The sequence below is a fragment of the Alexandromys fortis genome, unplaced genomic scaffold (assembly GCF_014885135.2).
Source record: "Alexandromys fortis isolate MF-2015 unplaced genomic scaffold, M_Fortis_MF-2015_v1.1 scaffold_122, whole genome shotgun sequence".
Classification (NCBI taxonomy): Eukaryota; Metazoa; Chordata; class Mammalia; order Rodentia; family Cricetidae; genus Alexandromys; species Alexandromys fortis.
The window spans coordinates 2,211,211-2,228,043 of NW_026068004.1; the positions used below are offsets into that span (position 1 = coordinate 2,211,211).

General features: G+C 44.0%; 1 protein-coding gene across 1 annotated transcript in view; it reads left to right on the forward strand.

The window, feature by feature from the left end:
* Positions 1 to 16,833, forward strand: part of Smap2 (small ArfGAP2) — a 49,108-nt gene that overhangs the window by 22,687 nt on the left and 9,588 nt on the right. Inside the window, exons 2-6 of the mRNA XM_050161298.1 lie at positions 5,682 to 5,815; positions 8,349 to 8,434; positions 9,348 to 9,426; positions 14,229 to 14,315; positions 16,379 to 16,460. Coding sequence (XP_050017255.1) covers positions 5,682 to 5,815; positions 8,349 to 8,434; positions 9,348 to 9,426; positions 14,229 to 14,315; positions 16,379 to 16,460 — 468 coding nt within the window. The remainder of the gene's footprint in view (positions 1 to 5,681; positions 5,816 to 8,348; positions 8,435 to 9,347; positions 9,427 to 14,228; positions 14,316 to 16,378; positions 16,461 to 16,833) is intronic.

The window sequence follows — 16,833 nt, forward strand, 5'->3', positions numbered from 1 at the left end:
CAGGCAGATGACCTCAGGCTTCTGGACTAGTCCTGAGGAGTACTTAGGTTTCCTAGGATTCATGGGGAATTCCTGGTGTTATTTCCTGGTACTTTGGCTGTTAGAGCCATGAACCTGTATTCCTTTCTGGAATCGTTTAGTGCTTTTCAGTGGCATTTCCTTTTGTGGCCCTCCCTTGCCTGAGCTGAGGAAAGTCAAGGGAACTCCACAGTTAGTAAGCAAGGCTACCACTTGAGAAAGACGAGGAATTATTCTTCTTTTCTTGCCTAAGACCTCAGTGATTTCTTAACGTTTTAAGTTTTCGTGTTTTGGGAAAAGCTCTGTTGACTGTTGAAATAGGCATGATCTCCATTGAGTATCCTTTCATCTGTGAGTATTGGACAGGGCTCTGTTTCATTAACCTCCTTTCCCTGTTCCCTAGTACAAGGCAAAGTTGCTTTGCACCTCCACTGACATCAGAGCAACCCAGTTACTGCATCTGTTCATTTATTGATCACCTTGATTAAGTTGACTTAGCTGGCTTGTATTTTGGTTGACTATAAGAAGCACTACTCTCCCCCTGCTAAAATCTCCTAGCCTCCACCTTTGTCTTGCACATTTCATGTAAATCTAGGAGTGAAGAGCAGACCTGGGAGATGGAAGTGGTCCAGAGAGATGAATGGAACCTAGCCAGAGCAAGCGTCTCTAGCAGTCTGTGCCATCTAACATGGAACCCACTACCTTTTGAGATGGTCCCTAACTCACTAGTCACTCCAGAGCAGATGATTCCCTAAAGCAGTGGATCGCAACCTTCCTAATGCTGCACCCCTTTAGTACAGCTCCTCATGTTGTGGTGACCCCAACCATAAAATTACTTTTTGTTGCTACTTCGTAACTGTGATTTTGCTAGTGTTATGAGTCATAAAGTAAATATCTGATATGCTGATATCTGACGTACTACCCCTGTGAAAGGGTCATTTGACTCCCAAAGGTGCCACAAACTGCTGGCCTGAAGGGTCTTTAATGATTGATAAATTATTTTTATTTTATATGCCTTTTTTACCTGCGTGTATGCATGTATGAAGGCTGATGTGTGGGGCTGGACCTGAAGAGCAGCCAGTGCTCTTAATTGCTGAACCATCTCTCCAGACCTTGTACCTCTAACTTTTGCTTTGTTTTGGTTTTTCGAGACAGGGTTTCTCTGTGTAGCCCTGGCTGTCCTGGAACTCTGTAGCCCAGGCTGGCCTCGAACTCACAGATATCTGTCTGCCTCTACCTTCTGAGTGCTGGGATTAAAGGTGTGTGCCACCACTATCTGGCACCTCTGACTTTTTAACTCCTTAGTGATCTAAGAAATATTTCCATTTTCTTTGTCTCAAACATTTAGGAAATTTAACTTTTATTCTTTTATTGACTTTGCACATAGACCATGTCCCTGCTTGACAGACAGAAAAACAATATTCTGGCCGGGCTGTGGTGGTGCACGTGGTGGCAGGTGATCTCTATGAGTTCGAGGCCAGCCTGGTCTACAAGAGCTAGTCCCAGGATAGGCTCTAAAGCTACAGAGAAACCCTGTCTCAAAAAAACAAACAAAAGAAAGAAAGAGAGAAAGAAAGAAAGAAAGAAAGAAAGAAGAAAAAGCAGCCCAGAGGGAACAAGCGGCTTCTCTTTTCTCTTGCAGGGTATTCTGAGAGCAGAGCTTGACTGAGCAAGCCCTATTTTAGTCTCTTGGCTCCTTAAACTGTTTATGTTTACAGAGGTTACTGCTTACTGTTGTTTTAGCATAGGGAACTGAATGGATGCCTTTTTGAATAAATAAAAATGGGTGTTCCCTGAGTTCTAATTGATCCTAATAATAAAAACCCAAACCTGGAGCCAGGTATTGGGGTAAATTCTGAAGGACCAGAGAGACAAAGGAGCAAGCCACAGCCAACTCTTACCTTGCTAGCTCCTCAGCTGAAAAAGGGGCTGAGCTCCTGTCTCCTCTTGCCCTATATTCCTCTCTCCATCCAGCCATATCACTCTCTGTCTGTACAGATCTCTAGACCTAACGAGTGATATTCAGACAAGCTTTATTTATTAAAGCACAAACAAAATATCCCCACAAACAGACTGGTAAACATACCTCTTGCAGCCCTACTTAATTTCTCATATCAACCATTAATCAAGAAAACATCCCATAGAGTTACCTATAGGCCAGTCTTATTGGGGCATTTTCTCCACTAAGATTCCCTCTTCCTAGATATGTCTAGGTTTGTGTCAAGTTGACAAAACCAACCAGGACATTCTCACATTTAGACCAGTTTTCTGTCCCAGTGCCAGGCTCACGAACTGTTTTAGTTTCATTAACAGCTAATATGTCTATAAGTTTATTATTTCATTTGGCATGTACTTATCTTGTTTATACACACACAAACACTGCACTTACATATGCACACAAGCCATGGCATACATATGGAGATAGAAAACAACTTGGAGAAGTTAGTTCTCTCTCTCCATCATGTGGGTTCCTCATCAAACTTAGCAACAAATGCCTTTACTTGCTGAGCCATTTTATACCCTCATTTGGCATTTGTTTTTGTTTTTCCAAGACAAGGTTTCCCTGTAGCTTTGGAGCCTGTCCTGGAACTAGCTCTTGTAGACCAGGCTGGCCTTGAACTCACAGAGATCCTCCTGCCTCTGCCTGGGTGCTGGGATTAAAGGCATGCGCCACCACCACCCGGCTCACTTGGCATCTGTAAAGCCATTAACACTAGTCAAGAAGATGTTAATCTTGTCAGTCTGAATGGATTATGAACTACCTGGGAGATTAGTAAATTTAGGGAAGATTAACTACAGAGGGAGGATGTGTATGTGTAGACTGCCCCACAGACAGTCCAGATGTCTGGTGCAGATATCCCTCTCTTAACCAGCGTGTGGTGAATTCTGCTGTCCTCTCCTCACCATGATGAGCTAAGACCTGAAGCTGTGAGCCCACAGAAGTGTATTTTATAATTTAATGTATATCATAAACACAAATTTTATTTAAAAGTAAAAAGGGGGTGGGGGAAGCCAGGTGTAGGGGTACATACCTCTAATCCTAACTCTGCTGAAGCAGAGGAGGAAGGATTGTACAAGTTTGAGGCCAGCTAGGGAAAGAGCAAAACAGTAGTGTTGTACGATGTTGGGACACACATGCGAATCCATTGACAGGCTCTTCAGTGGAGGTGAATGGGAAGTGTGTTCTAGAACCCTCATTCTGTACCATGTTCTCATGTGCACTTGTTATTTACTGTTCCTCTCTGTTCTAGGTAATTGGAGGTAGATGTTAAACACATTTTATAGATGGGGAGACTGAGGCCTGGGATGTAGAAGTCTCTGAAGGTCATATGTGTAATCACGGATGGGAGTTGCATTCAAACCTAGGCCTTTTCTGGCTTCACAAATTACACTTTAGATAACTAGGCCATTTCCTCACGTTGTCAGCATGTAAGTTGTGGGAGAGGGAGCGCCTTGAACCCAAAGTCTCACATACTCGGCAAGTGCTTTACCGCTGAGCTCTACTCCTAGCCCACAAGTATCTTTTGTCTCTTCCCCGTTACACAGTCTCCTATGGATTATGCAGTTGGGGACCAGGAAGTCTAGTTGCTGAAAACTCAGAACTCAGGCTGTAGGGCAGTGGCTGAGCTCTTGCCTAGACTCAGGTTTGGGGAGGGTGGGTGACGGAGAGACTGAGTGAGGTAGGAAGGAGAAGTGTCACTATTGCACTGGGGAACGTGGGAGGAGAGAAGGCCGTCATCTGATTGCTCACTAAAAGGTAGCTGCCTGTATTTCTGTTCTGGGGCCTTTGCAAGGGCGTAGACTCAGAGTCTGGAGAAATCCCACAGTGGTGCCAGTGTCTTGGATGACTGGAAATGGCTTTCTCTCGACTTAGACCTAGGAAGCAGCTAGCCTAATATTCCTTTCAAAAATCGTTATTAATTTACTTATTTATTCTGTGTGTGTGGAGACCAAAGGGCAACTCATGGATGCACTCTCTCCTTCCACTGTGTGGATTCCGAGGTTACTCAGCCTCAGTGGCAAGCGCCTTCACCTGCTGAGCTGTCTCGTTTGCCCCATCTTAACTATCTTGGTTTTGAGACTTTAGAATCTAGAACAAAGGAAAAATGCCAAAGAAGCATGAAATATTGATATTTGGTCCCATTGCAAGTTTTAAAACTCATATGGGAATTCTGAAAACCATTCACAAAACCAGAAATTCAGCACCATGAGAAATCTCATTCATTTTGCATCTGTATGACACCCCACTATGAGAAACAAGTCTATGAATCATTGTGTGTCTGTTTATGGAACCTGGAGAGACTGAAGATCTTGTAAAAGATAAACCTGAGCCTGGCAAATGAATAGCAATAACCTTTCAAGCAGAGAGCACCCTCTGGTGGTGACTAGGAGGATGAGTGCCTCCTGTGCTTTTGTATTCTGCCATGATGAACTTTACCTGAACCAAAATTATCTTTCCGGTAATAATTATGGATTCAGATTTTTCTAAGAGTTCCCACAGGATTCTAGAATTTGTTCATGAAAACATCCGTGAAAATACACAGGCTGGACAACTGTCTTTTCCCAGAGAACGAGAGTCTTATTCCAAGCACAGGCCCTGCTAATCTTTGTAGAAAGTCAGTCAGTATTGGAGTCACTTGGACACTCTATCACAACCTCTAATTCTGAATCTATGTCTAATTTATGCCATCAGTTTCTGAGGAATGACAGAGAAGGAACTATGTCAGATTTTTCCGTCAGTCTTTGGCAGTTGTCATATGAAAGTGACTTTTTTCCACATAAAATTACGAGGAGTTTGGGGATTTTCCAGAGTCCAGAGATATTATTAGGGAGCAGAGAACTGTCAGGGGATGGGAGGTTCTGAAACAGCTTTTAAAATTCACACCTGAGATTTCTCTTTTGTACCAATAAGCGTTCAAATAATTACATTATTTGGTAATTCTGAATCTAGATGATTCTGAAGTTGGGTAAAATGGGGACACCAGGCCAGGGGAGAGGATCCTGTTAGGTTACTGTGGATGCTGCATATTTCATAGGCTGGAGGAGAGGAGAGGATTACAGCGTTTTCAGTTTCAGCATGAGCCTGGCAGGCCTGCAATGTGGGTATCCTTTTCCCTGGGAGAAAGCCGAATCCAGGCCCCTCACCTTCACAGTGTCTTCCCCTGTTGGTGTGAGGTCCAGGCTAGGGAGACTGTGCGTGCTTTTCCAGCACTCTGTCGGTGGTGTAACAACGTACAGTAGCATGCATTTTAGCCCTCATTAGACACCAAAGCCTCTCCTGTGCCTGCCTGCACATTGCCTAGCTCCATGTAGATTCCATGTCTGCAACTGGCAAGTCATAGTCAGAAAACAGATCTGTAAGCCAGGAACTGGGAGCTAAGGGTGGCTGGGGAGGGGTTCAGAGTGCCTGCTAGTAGGTTTGGGGCTTGAGTGATCAAACTGTTCTGGAATTAGACTGGTGGTCACCGCACAGCTCTGCAAACCATTTAAGTTGAAAATCAAACATTGATCCATAGAAATGAATAAAGTCAATATAAAGGTGATTGCAGTAAAGTCTCTCTCATTTTATTTTAGCAGAAATGTTGCTTGATAATCTCAGTAGCATAGATGGGCTGGGACATTCTCATAATTTGTACTTGATTGCCCTGTCTCCATCTTCATAGGGCCACGATGGGCCTCCTGGAACATTGGCGTGTTTATCTGCATTCGGTGTGCTGGAATCCACAGGAATCTGGGAGTGCATATATCCAGGGTAAAATCAGTGAACCTCGACCAGTGGACTCAGGAACAGATCCAGGTATGACCACAATGGAGGGCCAGCTTCTCTTACCCCCCCCCCCCCATAAGAATAGTTCCAGGAGAACTCTAAACTGATTCTGGAGGGGAGGAGAAGGGAGGAGGGAAATTTAGGATTTTTGTTTTGTTTTATTTATTTTTCCATTTAATTGGAAATTTAGTTTCAAACACATTTGTCAAATTCTAATTTTGTTTATTTGGGACAGGGTCTCATAGTGTAGCCCTGGCTGGCCTGGAATGTACAGAGATCTCCCTGTCTTTACCCCTTGGGTGCAGGAATTAAAAGCCTGTGTCACCACACCCAGCAAATTGTTATTTTCCTTGTTGCTTTGAGACAAGCAGGCCTCCAACTCTTTCTGCACTTAGCTCATCCTCCCAAGTACTGAGACTGCACGTGTGTCTTTCTTGTCTCAAGACATCTGTGGTCATTTAGGACTTTTGGCATTTACAGATACAACATTTGTAGTCTTATTTTATTTGTTTGTTTGTTTGTTTGTTTGTTTATTTATTTATTTATTTATTTATTTATTGTCTTTTTCAAGACAGGGTTTCTCTGTAGCTTTGGAGTCATGTCCTGAAACTAACTCTTGTATACTAGGCTGGCCTCAAACTCACAGAGATCCACCTGTCTTTATCTCCTGAGTGCTGGGATTAAAGGAGTGAACCACCCCTGCCCGACCACATTTGTAGTTTTAGATGTAGGCAGTCATTTAAACAAAGGGCTGAGGGTATAGCTCAGTGAGGGTGAGTTTGCCTAGCCTGAAGGAAGTTTGCTGGGTTTGATCCCCAACACTAAGAACAAAAAAACCAAAAGCCTTCTAAACTGTAGACTACTCATTTTTCTTCCTGGTTCTAGAGATTGAACCAGGGCCTCATAATACGAGGCAAATACTGTGAGCTGTGCATCTGAGCTGTGCTTTCAGCCTTCGAGTGACGCAGCATAAATCCTGCATGCTGTTAGCTTGGTGGGCTGGGAGTGACACATAAATTAATGCTGCCGGACGGCCTGAGATCCGCTCCTGTCTGTAGCTTCATTGTTCTTCGTTTTCTTCCTATATTGAGACACTTTATTGAAGTCATTTTATTTTCTTTTTGGGCAGGGACATCAAGGAAGGAGGATCCAAAGAAAACCACTTGCTAGAAGTTAATGGTAGAGATCAGAGGTTTTGTTTTATTTGTGTCTGAAGAGGCATTAGAAATGACCTCAGACTGTATTTACAGACCATTGTAGTCTAAATGATGAACGACATTTTTTTTTCTAGTTTTATTTCTGTTTCTGTGATAAAACACCTTGACCAAAAGCAACATAGAGGGCTGGAGAGATGGCTCAGCTTTTAAGAGCATTGCCTGCTCTTCCAAAGGTCCTGAGTTCAATTCCCGGCAACCACATGGTGGCTCACAACCATCTGTAATAAGGTCTAATACTCTCTTCTGGCCTACAGGCATACATGTAGACAGAATATTGTAAACATAATAAATAAATATTTAAAAAAAAAGCAACATAGAGCAAAGAAAAAGTTTATTTGGGGTTTATTTGGCTTATAACTTTAGGTTTCAAGCCACTATTTTGGGTATGTCTCGGCAGGGACTTGAGCAGCTGGTCGCTTCACACCAACAGAGCAGAGAGGCACAAATGCATGCTGCCCTTCATCTAGCTTTTGCCTCTCTATACTGTTCAGAAACTTCTGCCTAGAGGATGCTCTGGCCCACAATGGGCTTGGTCTTTCCAAAGCATTAGCAATCAAGACAATCTTCCACAGGCAAATCAGAACTCGATAATTCCTCAACTATTTTCCCAGCTGATTCTAGGTTGTATCAAGTTGATAGTTAAATCTAACCAGCACGGGAATCTATTTAAATGCTTAATGGAAAATACACATTTACTGATAATAGAACTGGGTAAGTTAGCTAAAAGTATAAGTTTGGAAGGGCTGAGGATGTAGCTTAGTGGTAGTAGAACATTTCCTACCATGTACAAGGCCCTGAATTCAATTCTCAGCACTGCCAAAAGAAACTTGTATTAACTTAGAATTATAGGACCCATTAGTGCTGTCTCTGTAGTAATTTGATGGGTAGCTATGTAGCTTGAATTTTCAAATGAATTATTACTGAATTATTGTCTCTTATTAGACACATCTTTCAATTAAAAAGAACAACAGCAACAAAAACTATTCAGGGACTAAGAACACCGACTGCTCTTCCAGCAAACCCAGATTCCATTCCCAGCACCCACGCGATGGCTCACGAGTGTCTGTAGCTCCAGGCCCGGGGGATCAGATGCCCTCCTCTGGCCTCCTCAGACACATGCGGTGCACAGACATATATGCTAGAAAAATACCCATACACAGAGGGGAAAAAAAAATTAACGTACGGGGAGGGAAAAGCTGTGGCAACAAATGTTGGGAAACCAGAGCCCAGAAGTTTCAGTCTTGGTTCTGCCACTGGCCGCTCTCTGAAGTCAGCTCTTCGCAGAGGAGAACTGGGAGAGACAATGGCACTCTGCTCTCACCTGCTCTTTGTTCTCTTTATTGCAGTGCATGCAAGAGATGGGGAATGGAAAGGCAAACCGACTCTACGAAGCCTACCTTCCTGAGACCTTCCGGCGGCCGCAGATAGACCCGTATCTTTTCTGGAGCATAGCTGAGTACAGCTTGGATGTTTGGGAGGAGCCAGGCATCTCTGCATGGACTAGTAGCCGAAAACTTTGGCTTTTCTTTCTCCTTCAACCGAGACAGAAAAGGCACTTGTGTGCTGATCTTGGGGTTGTCATATAGTGTCCCATAGGGAAAGCTCAGTATTTAGGGCTGCAGTGATCTCACTGTGAATTCTCCCATAGAGTGACAGCTCCAATCATTTCTGAATCTCTGAAACTAATGTTTCATGGAAAGAATGCTTTTCTTTGCTCTGTTAAATCCTGGCAATCAGCAAAACTCGCACTCATTTTTACTGCTTTTTAAAATAGCTTGTATGAAAGTATTGACTGTTTTGACCAGTTTGTCCGTATTGTTATTCCTCCATTCCCTCACCAAGGCCTGACAAACAGAACAGACCAATTTGAAGGTGATGTTCCTCAAGGGGCACTTTGCAGACTTCCTCTTTAGGGTTTGACTTTGGCTGTTGGAGCCTGTTAGGTGACAGAGACCCAGCAATCAAAATCTGGCCGTGGGGGACCTAAGCTTGTTTTGGGGAGGCCTTTAGGTACCTTTGAACTCTGTTGATCAGGAACCTTAAAATTACCACTGGCTGTTTCCTCTGCAGTCCACAGCAGCCACAGATGCCACGCCTTCATTGAAGGTCAGTTCCACCTGCTGTCAGCAGTCCAAAAGGAAACCAGGAAATGGTGACTGCCTGCAGTAACCTTGAAGGAGTGATTTTAAGGTGTTGGTCAGGGGAGCTGCAGAGGAAGAGACAGGAGTCCCTTGGGGAAACCAGGCAGGAAGGAAAGAGGAGAGCATTGCCGTGGGGGACAAATTGGTCTTTTGCGTTTCCACTGCTGGAGACACTCTTGATTAGTCCTTAATAAATGTTTGCAGAGCTGTTGAAGGATTTATTCGAGATAAATATGAGAAGAAGAAATATATGGACCGAAGTCTGGACATCAACGCCCTTAGGGTTGGTTGTAAATCTTTCATTTTGTTATACTAGTGGTTTGCTTTTTAATCAGGCAAGGAAAGAATTTGAAAGACTTTCACTTAATAAACAAAATCCCAGTGATGCAGCAAAATGGTCGCAAACAGTCAGTTAATAGATGTGAAGGTAGCCGCCATGACACTGCATACTTTTAATCCCAGCTAAACACTCTCTGTGAATTTGAGGCCAGCCTGGTCTACATAGTGATTCCAGGCCAGTCAAGGCTACATAGTCAGACCCTGTCTCAAATAAACAAACTAAGGCTACAATAAATAAACAAATAAATGTAAAATTAGGAGAAAGCCAGGTGCTGAATATGGAACACGCTTTGAGCTTACCTTGTGGGCAAGCAGGACAGCTACCAGTGGAGTCTCTGCCTTGATCTACATGGAGAAGTGCTGCTGCTTCCACTTCCAGTTCTTTCCTCCTCCCTTCCTTCCGCCTTCCTTTTTGAGTTTTGGGACAGGGTTTCACTATGCAGCTTAGCCTGTCCTCAAACTCCCGCCTCTATCTTCTAAGTACTGGGATTGTAGGTATCCTCTATATCTGACTCCAAATTCCTTCTTCTTTTTTCTTTTTTTCTTTTTGGTTTTCTGAGACAGGATTTCTCTGTAGCTTTGGAGCCTGTCTGGAACTAGGTCTTGTAGACCATGCTGGCCTTGAACTCACAGAGTTCTGCCTGCCTCTGCCTAGTGCTGGGACTAAAGGTGTGAGCCACCACCACCAGCTTCCAAATTCCTTCTTTAAAAACTATTTATTTAATGTAGTGTGTGTGTGTGTATGTGTGTGTGCGCACATGCAATGTCGTGGTGTGCATGTAGAGGTCAGAAGATGACTTACTGGGAGTCACTTCTCTCCTACCATATGGGTCCCTGAGAGTGGACTCAGAGATCGTCAGCAAGGCCCCTGCCCACTGAGCCATCTGGCTGGTCCCAGATTGTTTTTTAGAGATGGATGTGTTGGGTGTAATAGGTCAAGTAGAATGATATTGTGTGTCTGTGTATGTGTATATTAATAAGTGCACATATACTTCTTGCTATAAATGAGGCCAAAAGCTGCAAGTCTAGTCAGATCATCAGTGTTTCCTTCAGTCTGACCAGCATATTCTTCCACTGTGATGTGCTGATGGCCTGTGTCAGTGGACACACCCTTTTCCCCAGGAAGCGTTTCAGGGAAATGGATGGGTACCAGTTGTCATGTGTGTAACAATAGTTTCAGGATGTGTGCCCACTAATGATGCCTAGGGAGGACGATGCAGAGATGACGACCCAGAGCTTCAGTCAGCTTTGGCAAGATCCTTTAGAACAATTGATTTGATAGTCTTAGCACAGGCCTGTCTTCTAGTTCGTTTGTTTGTTCGTCCTTCATTCCTTCCCTTCCTCCCTTCCTTTCTTTCCTTATGTGTATTGGTGTTTTGCCTGCATGTATGTCTGTGTGGGGAGTGTCAGATCTTATAGTTACAGCCAACAGTTGTTAGCTGCCATTTGGATGCTGGGACTTGAACCTGGGTCCTCTGGAAGAACAGTCAGTGCTCTTAACCACTGAGCCATCTCTCCAGCCCCTTATCGTCTAGCTTTTATTCAACTGCTCACTTTCTTTTTTGCATTGCTAGGGATTGAATCCAGGTCTTGTATATACCACACACGTACTCTACCTCCATTCCCCAGCCTTTAGTTTTTTAATCTTAATGGATGATACAACAGCCAGTGAAATCACTATGTTTGCATGAGGCTCCCCAAGCCATTTCATGTAAAAGCCTTCCCAGATAGTTAAAGAGTAAGCTAATTGGAATCAGCTGTAGATGGATGTTTGGCCGTGTATGAGAAGGGCATTCCTTACCTGCTGAGTCTCGACAGGCAGGTAAATGCAAGGTAGTCCAGGAAGTCAGGGAAGAGGAACTCCTCCCAACTGAATACGAAGATCTCCTCACAGCATCTGGAAAATAAGGCTTGTCAGTTAGCGTACCTGTTCCAAGAAAGAATTACATCCCAGAGAGCACCGTCAGAAGAATCTAACAGGTCAACAGTCAGCAGCATGAGCTCTGAAGCAGAGGATGAGGGCTCGGTTCCTAGTTCACTGCAGACAGCTCACAGTTGCCTGGAGCACCAGTCCCATGGGATCCATAGGCTTTGTACTCGCATGCACAACATACCTCTCTACACATATTACACATAATTTTAAAATATTTTAAAAAAGAGTTTAAACCGAAGCAATACATATTCTTTTATTTATAGAAAATAAAAACTGTGTTCACTGTGCTGAAGTGTAAACTAAAGGAGGGAGTATGGAGAGTGCCCCAGAAGATGGAAGGGGGCTGTGGCCAGAGGCTATTTATTGAGGTTAGATCTTGCTGTGTGTCCCAGACTGGCCTGGGATGACTCTGTGGTCCAGGTTGTCCTTGAATTGGAGATCCTCGTCCTAACACCTTAGTGTTGGAATCTCAGGCCTATTCTACCACGCCCTCCCTCCCTCCCTCCCTCCCTCCCTCCCTCCCTCCCTCCCTCCCTCCCTCCCTCCCTCCATTTATTTGTTTGTTTGTTTGTTTGTTTGTTTATTTATTATTTCTGAGACACAATTTCTCTGTGTATCCCTGGCTACCTTGGAACTCTCTGTAGATCAAGCTGGACTCAAACTCAGATCCGACGGCCTCTGCCTCCCCAGTGCGAGGACTAGGATGCATACCACCATGCCCCAATTATTGTTTCTTAAGTTTCATTGTAGGTTATAACTTTATGAAAGTCAAAGAAATCCAGTACTTCTCTCTTTGCCAACATAATTTCTAGAGGTTAGACCATTTTATGCTGTTTTTTTTTAACCATTGTATAAAAACTGAAGTTTTATTTCATTCCTACAAGCATTAGGTATTACTGTAAATATCTTCTCTGTAAAATGAGTTTTAAATTGAGGACTTTGGGGGCTGGAGAGATGGCTCAGTGGTTAAGAGCACTGACTATTCTTCCAGAGGACCCAGGTTCAATTCCCAGCACCCGCATGGCAGCTCACAACTGTCTGAAGATCCAGTTGCAGGGGATCTGACACCTTCACACCAATGCACATAAAATAAAGTTAAATAAAGCATAGAAATATTTTTAAAATAATAAAATAAATTGAGGACTTTGGTCATAAGCAGACTGAACACTTTTATATGGGCACTGTATGTGCCTGTGTCCTTTAAATTTTTATTTATTTATGGATATATATGTGTGCCTGCTTGTATGCTTATATGTGTGTGCATCATGTGCATACAGGTATCTGTGTTGTTCAGAAGAGGGCATTGGATCCCCTGGAACTAGAGTTACAGGTGGTTGTGAGCTGCCCAATGTGGGTTCTGGAAACAGAACCTAGGTCCTCTACAAGAGCAGCAAGTACTCCACAGAGCCATCCCGCTAGTCCCCATGTGCCTGTATTTTTAAAGTTATTTTATGATTTTGTTTTCCGTTGACGTTTATTTGATGTTAAAATTGACCAATAGCTTTATATTATAATCTGAAAGAATTATAAAGTTGCCACTTGAATTATCTTGTCTTATGTTAATCTTGAAACTAAAGCTTTGTTATGTTTTGTTTGAGACCAAGTCTCACTGTAGCCCAGGGAGACCTCAAACTCAGAACGAGCTTCCTGCACCATCTCATAAATGCTAGGATCACAGCTGTCAGTTACTGTGCCTGATTTTCTCTTTCTCTTCTTCCTCTTTCCCTTCCTTCCTTCCTTCCTTCTTTCCTTCCTTCCTTTCTCCCTTCCTTCCTTCCCCCCCTTTTTTTTTTAAGACATTCATTTATCATTTCATTGATTTATGCCCCGGCAATGCCTAAGCATGCGTGGACAGCCCGTTTATGGTGGTTCTCCAGCTGTTCCTATCCTGGGCAGCCCTAGATGCTTGTGTTATTGTCATAACCAAAGTTCTACAGTCTTGCTTTATGCTGTCTGTCCAGTGTTTTTTGGGCCTTCCTCTTTGCCTTATCCCGCACACTTCTCTAAGCAGTGCTATCTTTGGGTATCTACCGTCATTTATTCTCATAACTGGCAATTCAGGTTCAACAATTTTTAAGACAAGGTCTCCTATAACTCAGCCTGGCTTCAGACTTGCTATGTAGCCAAGGTGGCCTGTGAACTTTTTAAGTGCAGGCAAGTGTGTGTCACCATGCCCAGCCTCTAGCTTTGTTTCCTGAGTTTTAAAAATAGAGGTGAAAGGGCCGGAGACATGGTCCAGTGGTTAGGACCGCTTGATGCTTTTGCAGAGGACCAGAGTTTAAAAGAGGGAAAAAAAAAAAAAGAATATTCTTTTTTTTTTTTTTTTGACTGTTGTTTTTGATGGTCTTTGTTGGTTGTATGGTCAAGACTGGTCTCATACTCAAAATTCTCCTGCCCCCCCCCCCTCTTCCAAATGAAGAGATTACAGGCATTCACCACCATGCCTGTCTTTAGTACTTATTTTTTATATTCCTTTGGCTTTGTATAGTTATTTATAACACATAGGAGATCCTAAAAAGGGCACAATGGATAACAACTTTTAAATCGCTATAGATAGCCTGTATTATAAATTTCAAGGGTAACGAATGGGTCAGGCTGATGAGAAGAGTGGGTGCTTAAAGTATGCGGTCTCCCTTCAGCACATGTGGAGGCCGGGGAAGGCCGGTGCTCATGCCCAACTCATACCCAAGTTGGTTGAGTTGCTGCATCAGAATCTTAGGGTCTTCTGCTATCTGGCTTGCATTTGGAGTGTAGCTCCTAAAACGCTAATTGTGCTAATGCCAAGACACCCCTGTCCTGTTAAATCTCTTTAGAAAGAGAAGGACGATAAGTGGAAACGAGGAAGCGAGCCCGCTCCAGAGAAGAAGATGGAACCTGTTGTTTTTGAGAAAGTAAAAATGGTAAGTGGGGATCCTCGCACCATGTGGGTGGCCTCATGTTCGCTTATGTGGGGGAGGAGGCTGGGTGGCTTTGAAACCATATGGCACTGCTGCACTGGGCCCGAAGGCCCACATGTAACGCAGGTCACCTGTTTGCCCCCTGCCTGGTGCTATCTAACGTGCTCTGTAGCATCTCCTGTTCTTCTAGCATCCCACCCCTTCTCCCCTCCCCATTGCCCTTTGCTCCCCTCCCCCTTTCTGAGAGAAGGTCTCACTGTGTAGCCCTGGAGCTCACAGAGACCTAGCGCTGTGCTACACTGCATCTAGCTTATAGCTAGATGGAAGCCTGGAAACTGTCTTTCCCTCTGAGCAAGGGCATGCTCCCTGCCGGTGTGCCGTGGCAACCTGCTGCTTCTAAGCAGATGTTCCCTCTGTGTTTGTCTTGTTAAGCCTCTTCCCTCCTTCTTCTGCTGCATTGTGAAGCAGCCCAGAAGGTCATACCCACCCCTTCCCCGTATGACACTGTGACTGGTACAGATCCTATGGGAGCATATAGTTTTCAGAGAAGAGATGTCCTTTGGGAGGGAGGGGTTGAGACAGGGTTTCTTTGTGTAGTTTGGGCTTTCCTAAACTAACTCTGTAGCCCAGGCTGGCCTCAAACTCACGAGATCCACCTGCCTGTGCCTCCCGAGTGCTGGGATTAAAGCGTGCGCTGCCACCACCTGGCTTTATTTGTTATCTTTTTTTTTTAATGTGTATCCCTGCTGGCCAGAAGAGGGCACCAAATCTAATTACAGATGGTTGTGAGCCACCATATGGTTGCTAGGAATTGAACTCAGGACCTCTGGAAGAACAGTCAGTGCTCTTACCTGCTGAGCCATCTCTCCAGCCCCATGTTTTTATCTTATATATGTGAATGTTTACCTGCATGTATATGTATGTGTGTTTGTACCTGATGCCTGTGGAGACCAGAAGAGGGCATTATGTCCTCTGGAACTAGAGTTGCTATATGGGTGCTGGAAACTAAACCTGGGTCCTCTTCACAAGCAGCCTGTACTCTTAACCACTGAGCCATCACTCCAGCCTTTTTTTTTCCTTTTCTCTATTTTGACTCTAGCTTAAGGAAAAGTTCTGTATATCATTGTGAAGCTCTTTTGTAGACTCAGTCCATGGCGACTATGATAGAGTAGATTGGGACTCTGTAAAGTGATGTCCTATAGCATGAAGTAAGATTTTATAAACAAGGGGGCTGGAAAGGTGGCTCAGTGGTTTAAGAGCACTGTCTGCTCTTCCAGAGGTCCTGAGTTCAATTCTCAGCACCCACATGGTGGCTACAACCATCTGTAATAGGATCTGATGCCCTCTCTGGCATGCAGAATGCACATACATAAATAATTTTTTTTTTAATTAAAAAAAAGATTTTATAAACAAAATGAGAAGTTTGTTGGTTCCTTACTTTTTCTTAATTAAAAAATAAAACTGGGCAGGACATAGTATAGTACACCTTTACTCCAGCACTGGGGAGGCAGAGACTGGATCTCTGAGTTCGAGGCCAGCCTGGTCTATATGGCGAGTTCCAGGACAGCCAGGGATATACAGAGAAACCCTGTCTCAGAACAAAATGACAACAAAACCCAATTCATGCGTTTATCTGTGGGGTGCATGTGCTGTAACACACACATGGAGGTCAGAAGACAACTCTTGGGAGTCCATCATCACCTTCTACCTTGGGCTTCTGGAAACTGAACTCAGCCTGTTAGATTTGGCTTTGTCTGCTGTCTGTTTTGTTGTCCCTTCAGGGGCTTATTCCCCTTGGGACCAAGAACTGTTTCTGTTGGTGCCTGCTCCTGGATGACCAGCTTCAGAAAGATAAGCCTCCCCAGAAAGCTAAAGAAGCTGCCCAGGCCTGTTTTTCACTTCACGTTTCTTCATGCACTCATGCTTCCTGGCCCTTCTGAGTCTTGTTTCTTTGGTAACTGCCTTTGACAAACAGCCATACCACAAAAATACCTGTGGCTTTACAGTGATGGGGGTATGTCGAAAACAACTGCTTGTTCTTCTTTATAACATTTTTTTCACCTTAGCCACAGAAAAAAGAAGACGCACAGCTACCTCGGAAAAGCTCCCCGAAGTCCGCGGCCCCGGTCATGGATTTGTTGGGCCTGGGTAAGAATCAGGCTTTTCAGCTCCCGTGATCTTGCAGATTCGGGGGATTCTCAGCTCCCGTGGGAAGACTGGGAATTGGGGCTTGTATTTGTTTCTTCTCCATTGAGGTTGTCCTCTGCTGCTCTTCCTGTTCTGAACATCACTCTTAAGAAACTGTTCACTGGATGTTTTTCAGAGCAACAGCTCAGTGCAATGGCCGAGAGCATGGCCTTGGTGTCCACAGTGTGACCACTGTCTGGGATCTTGAATAGTTTACTTAGCCTTTGGATGTCACTTTCATAACCATGTGGTGTGCTGGGTCAGCGTCTGCTTCAGTGGCTCCTGGCCCTTCTACTTTATTCCAAGCCCTTTACAGATGTTGGTAATTTCACTA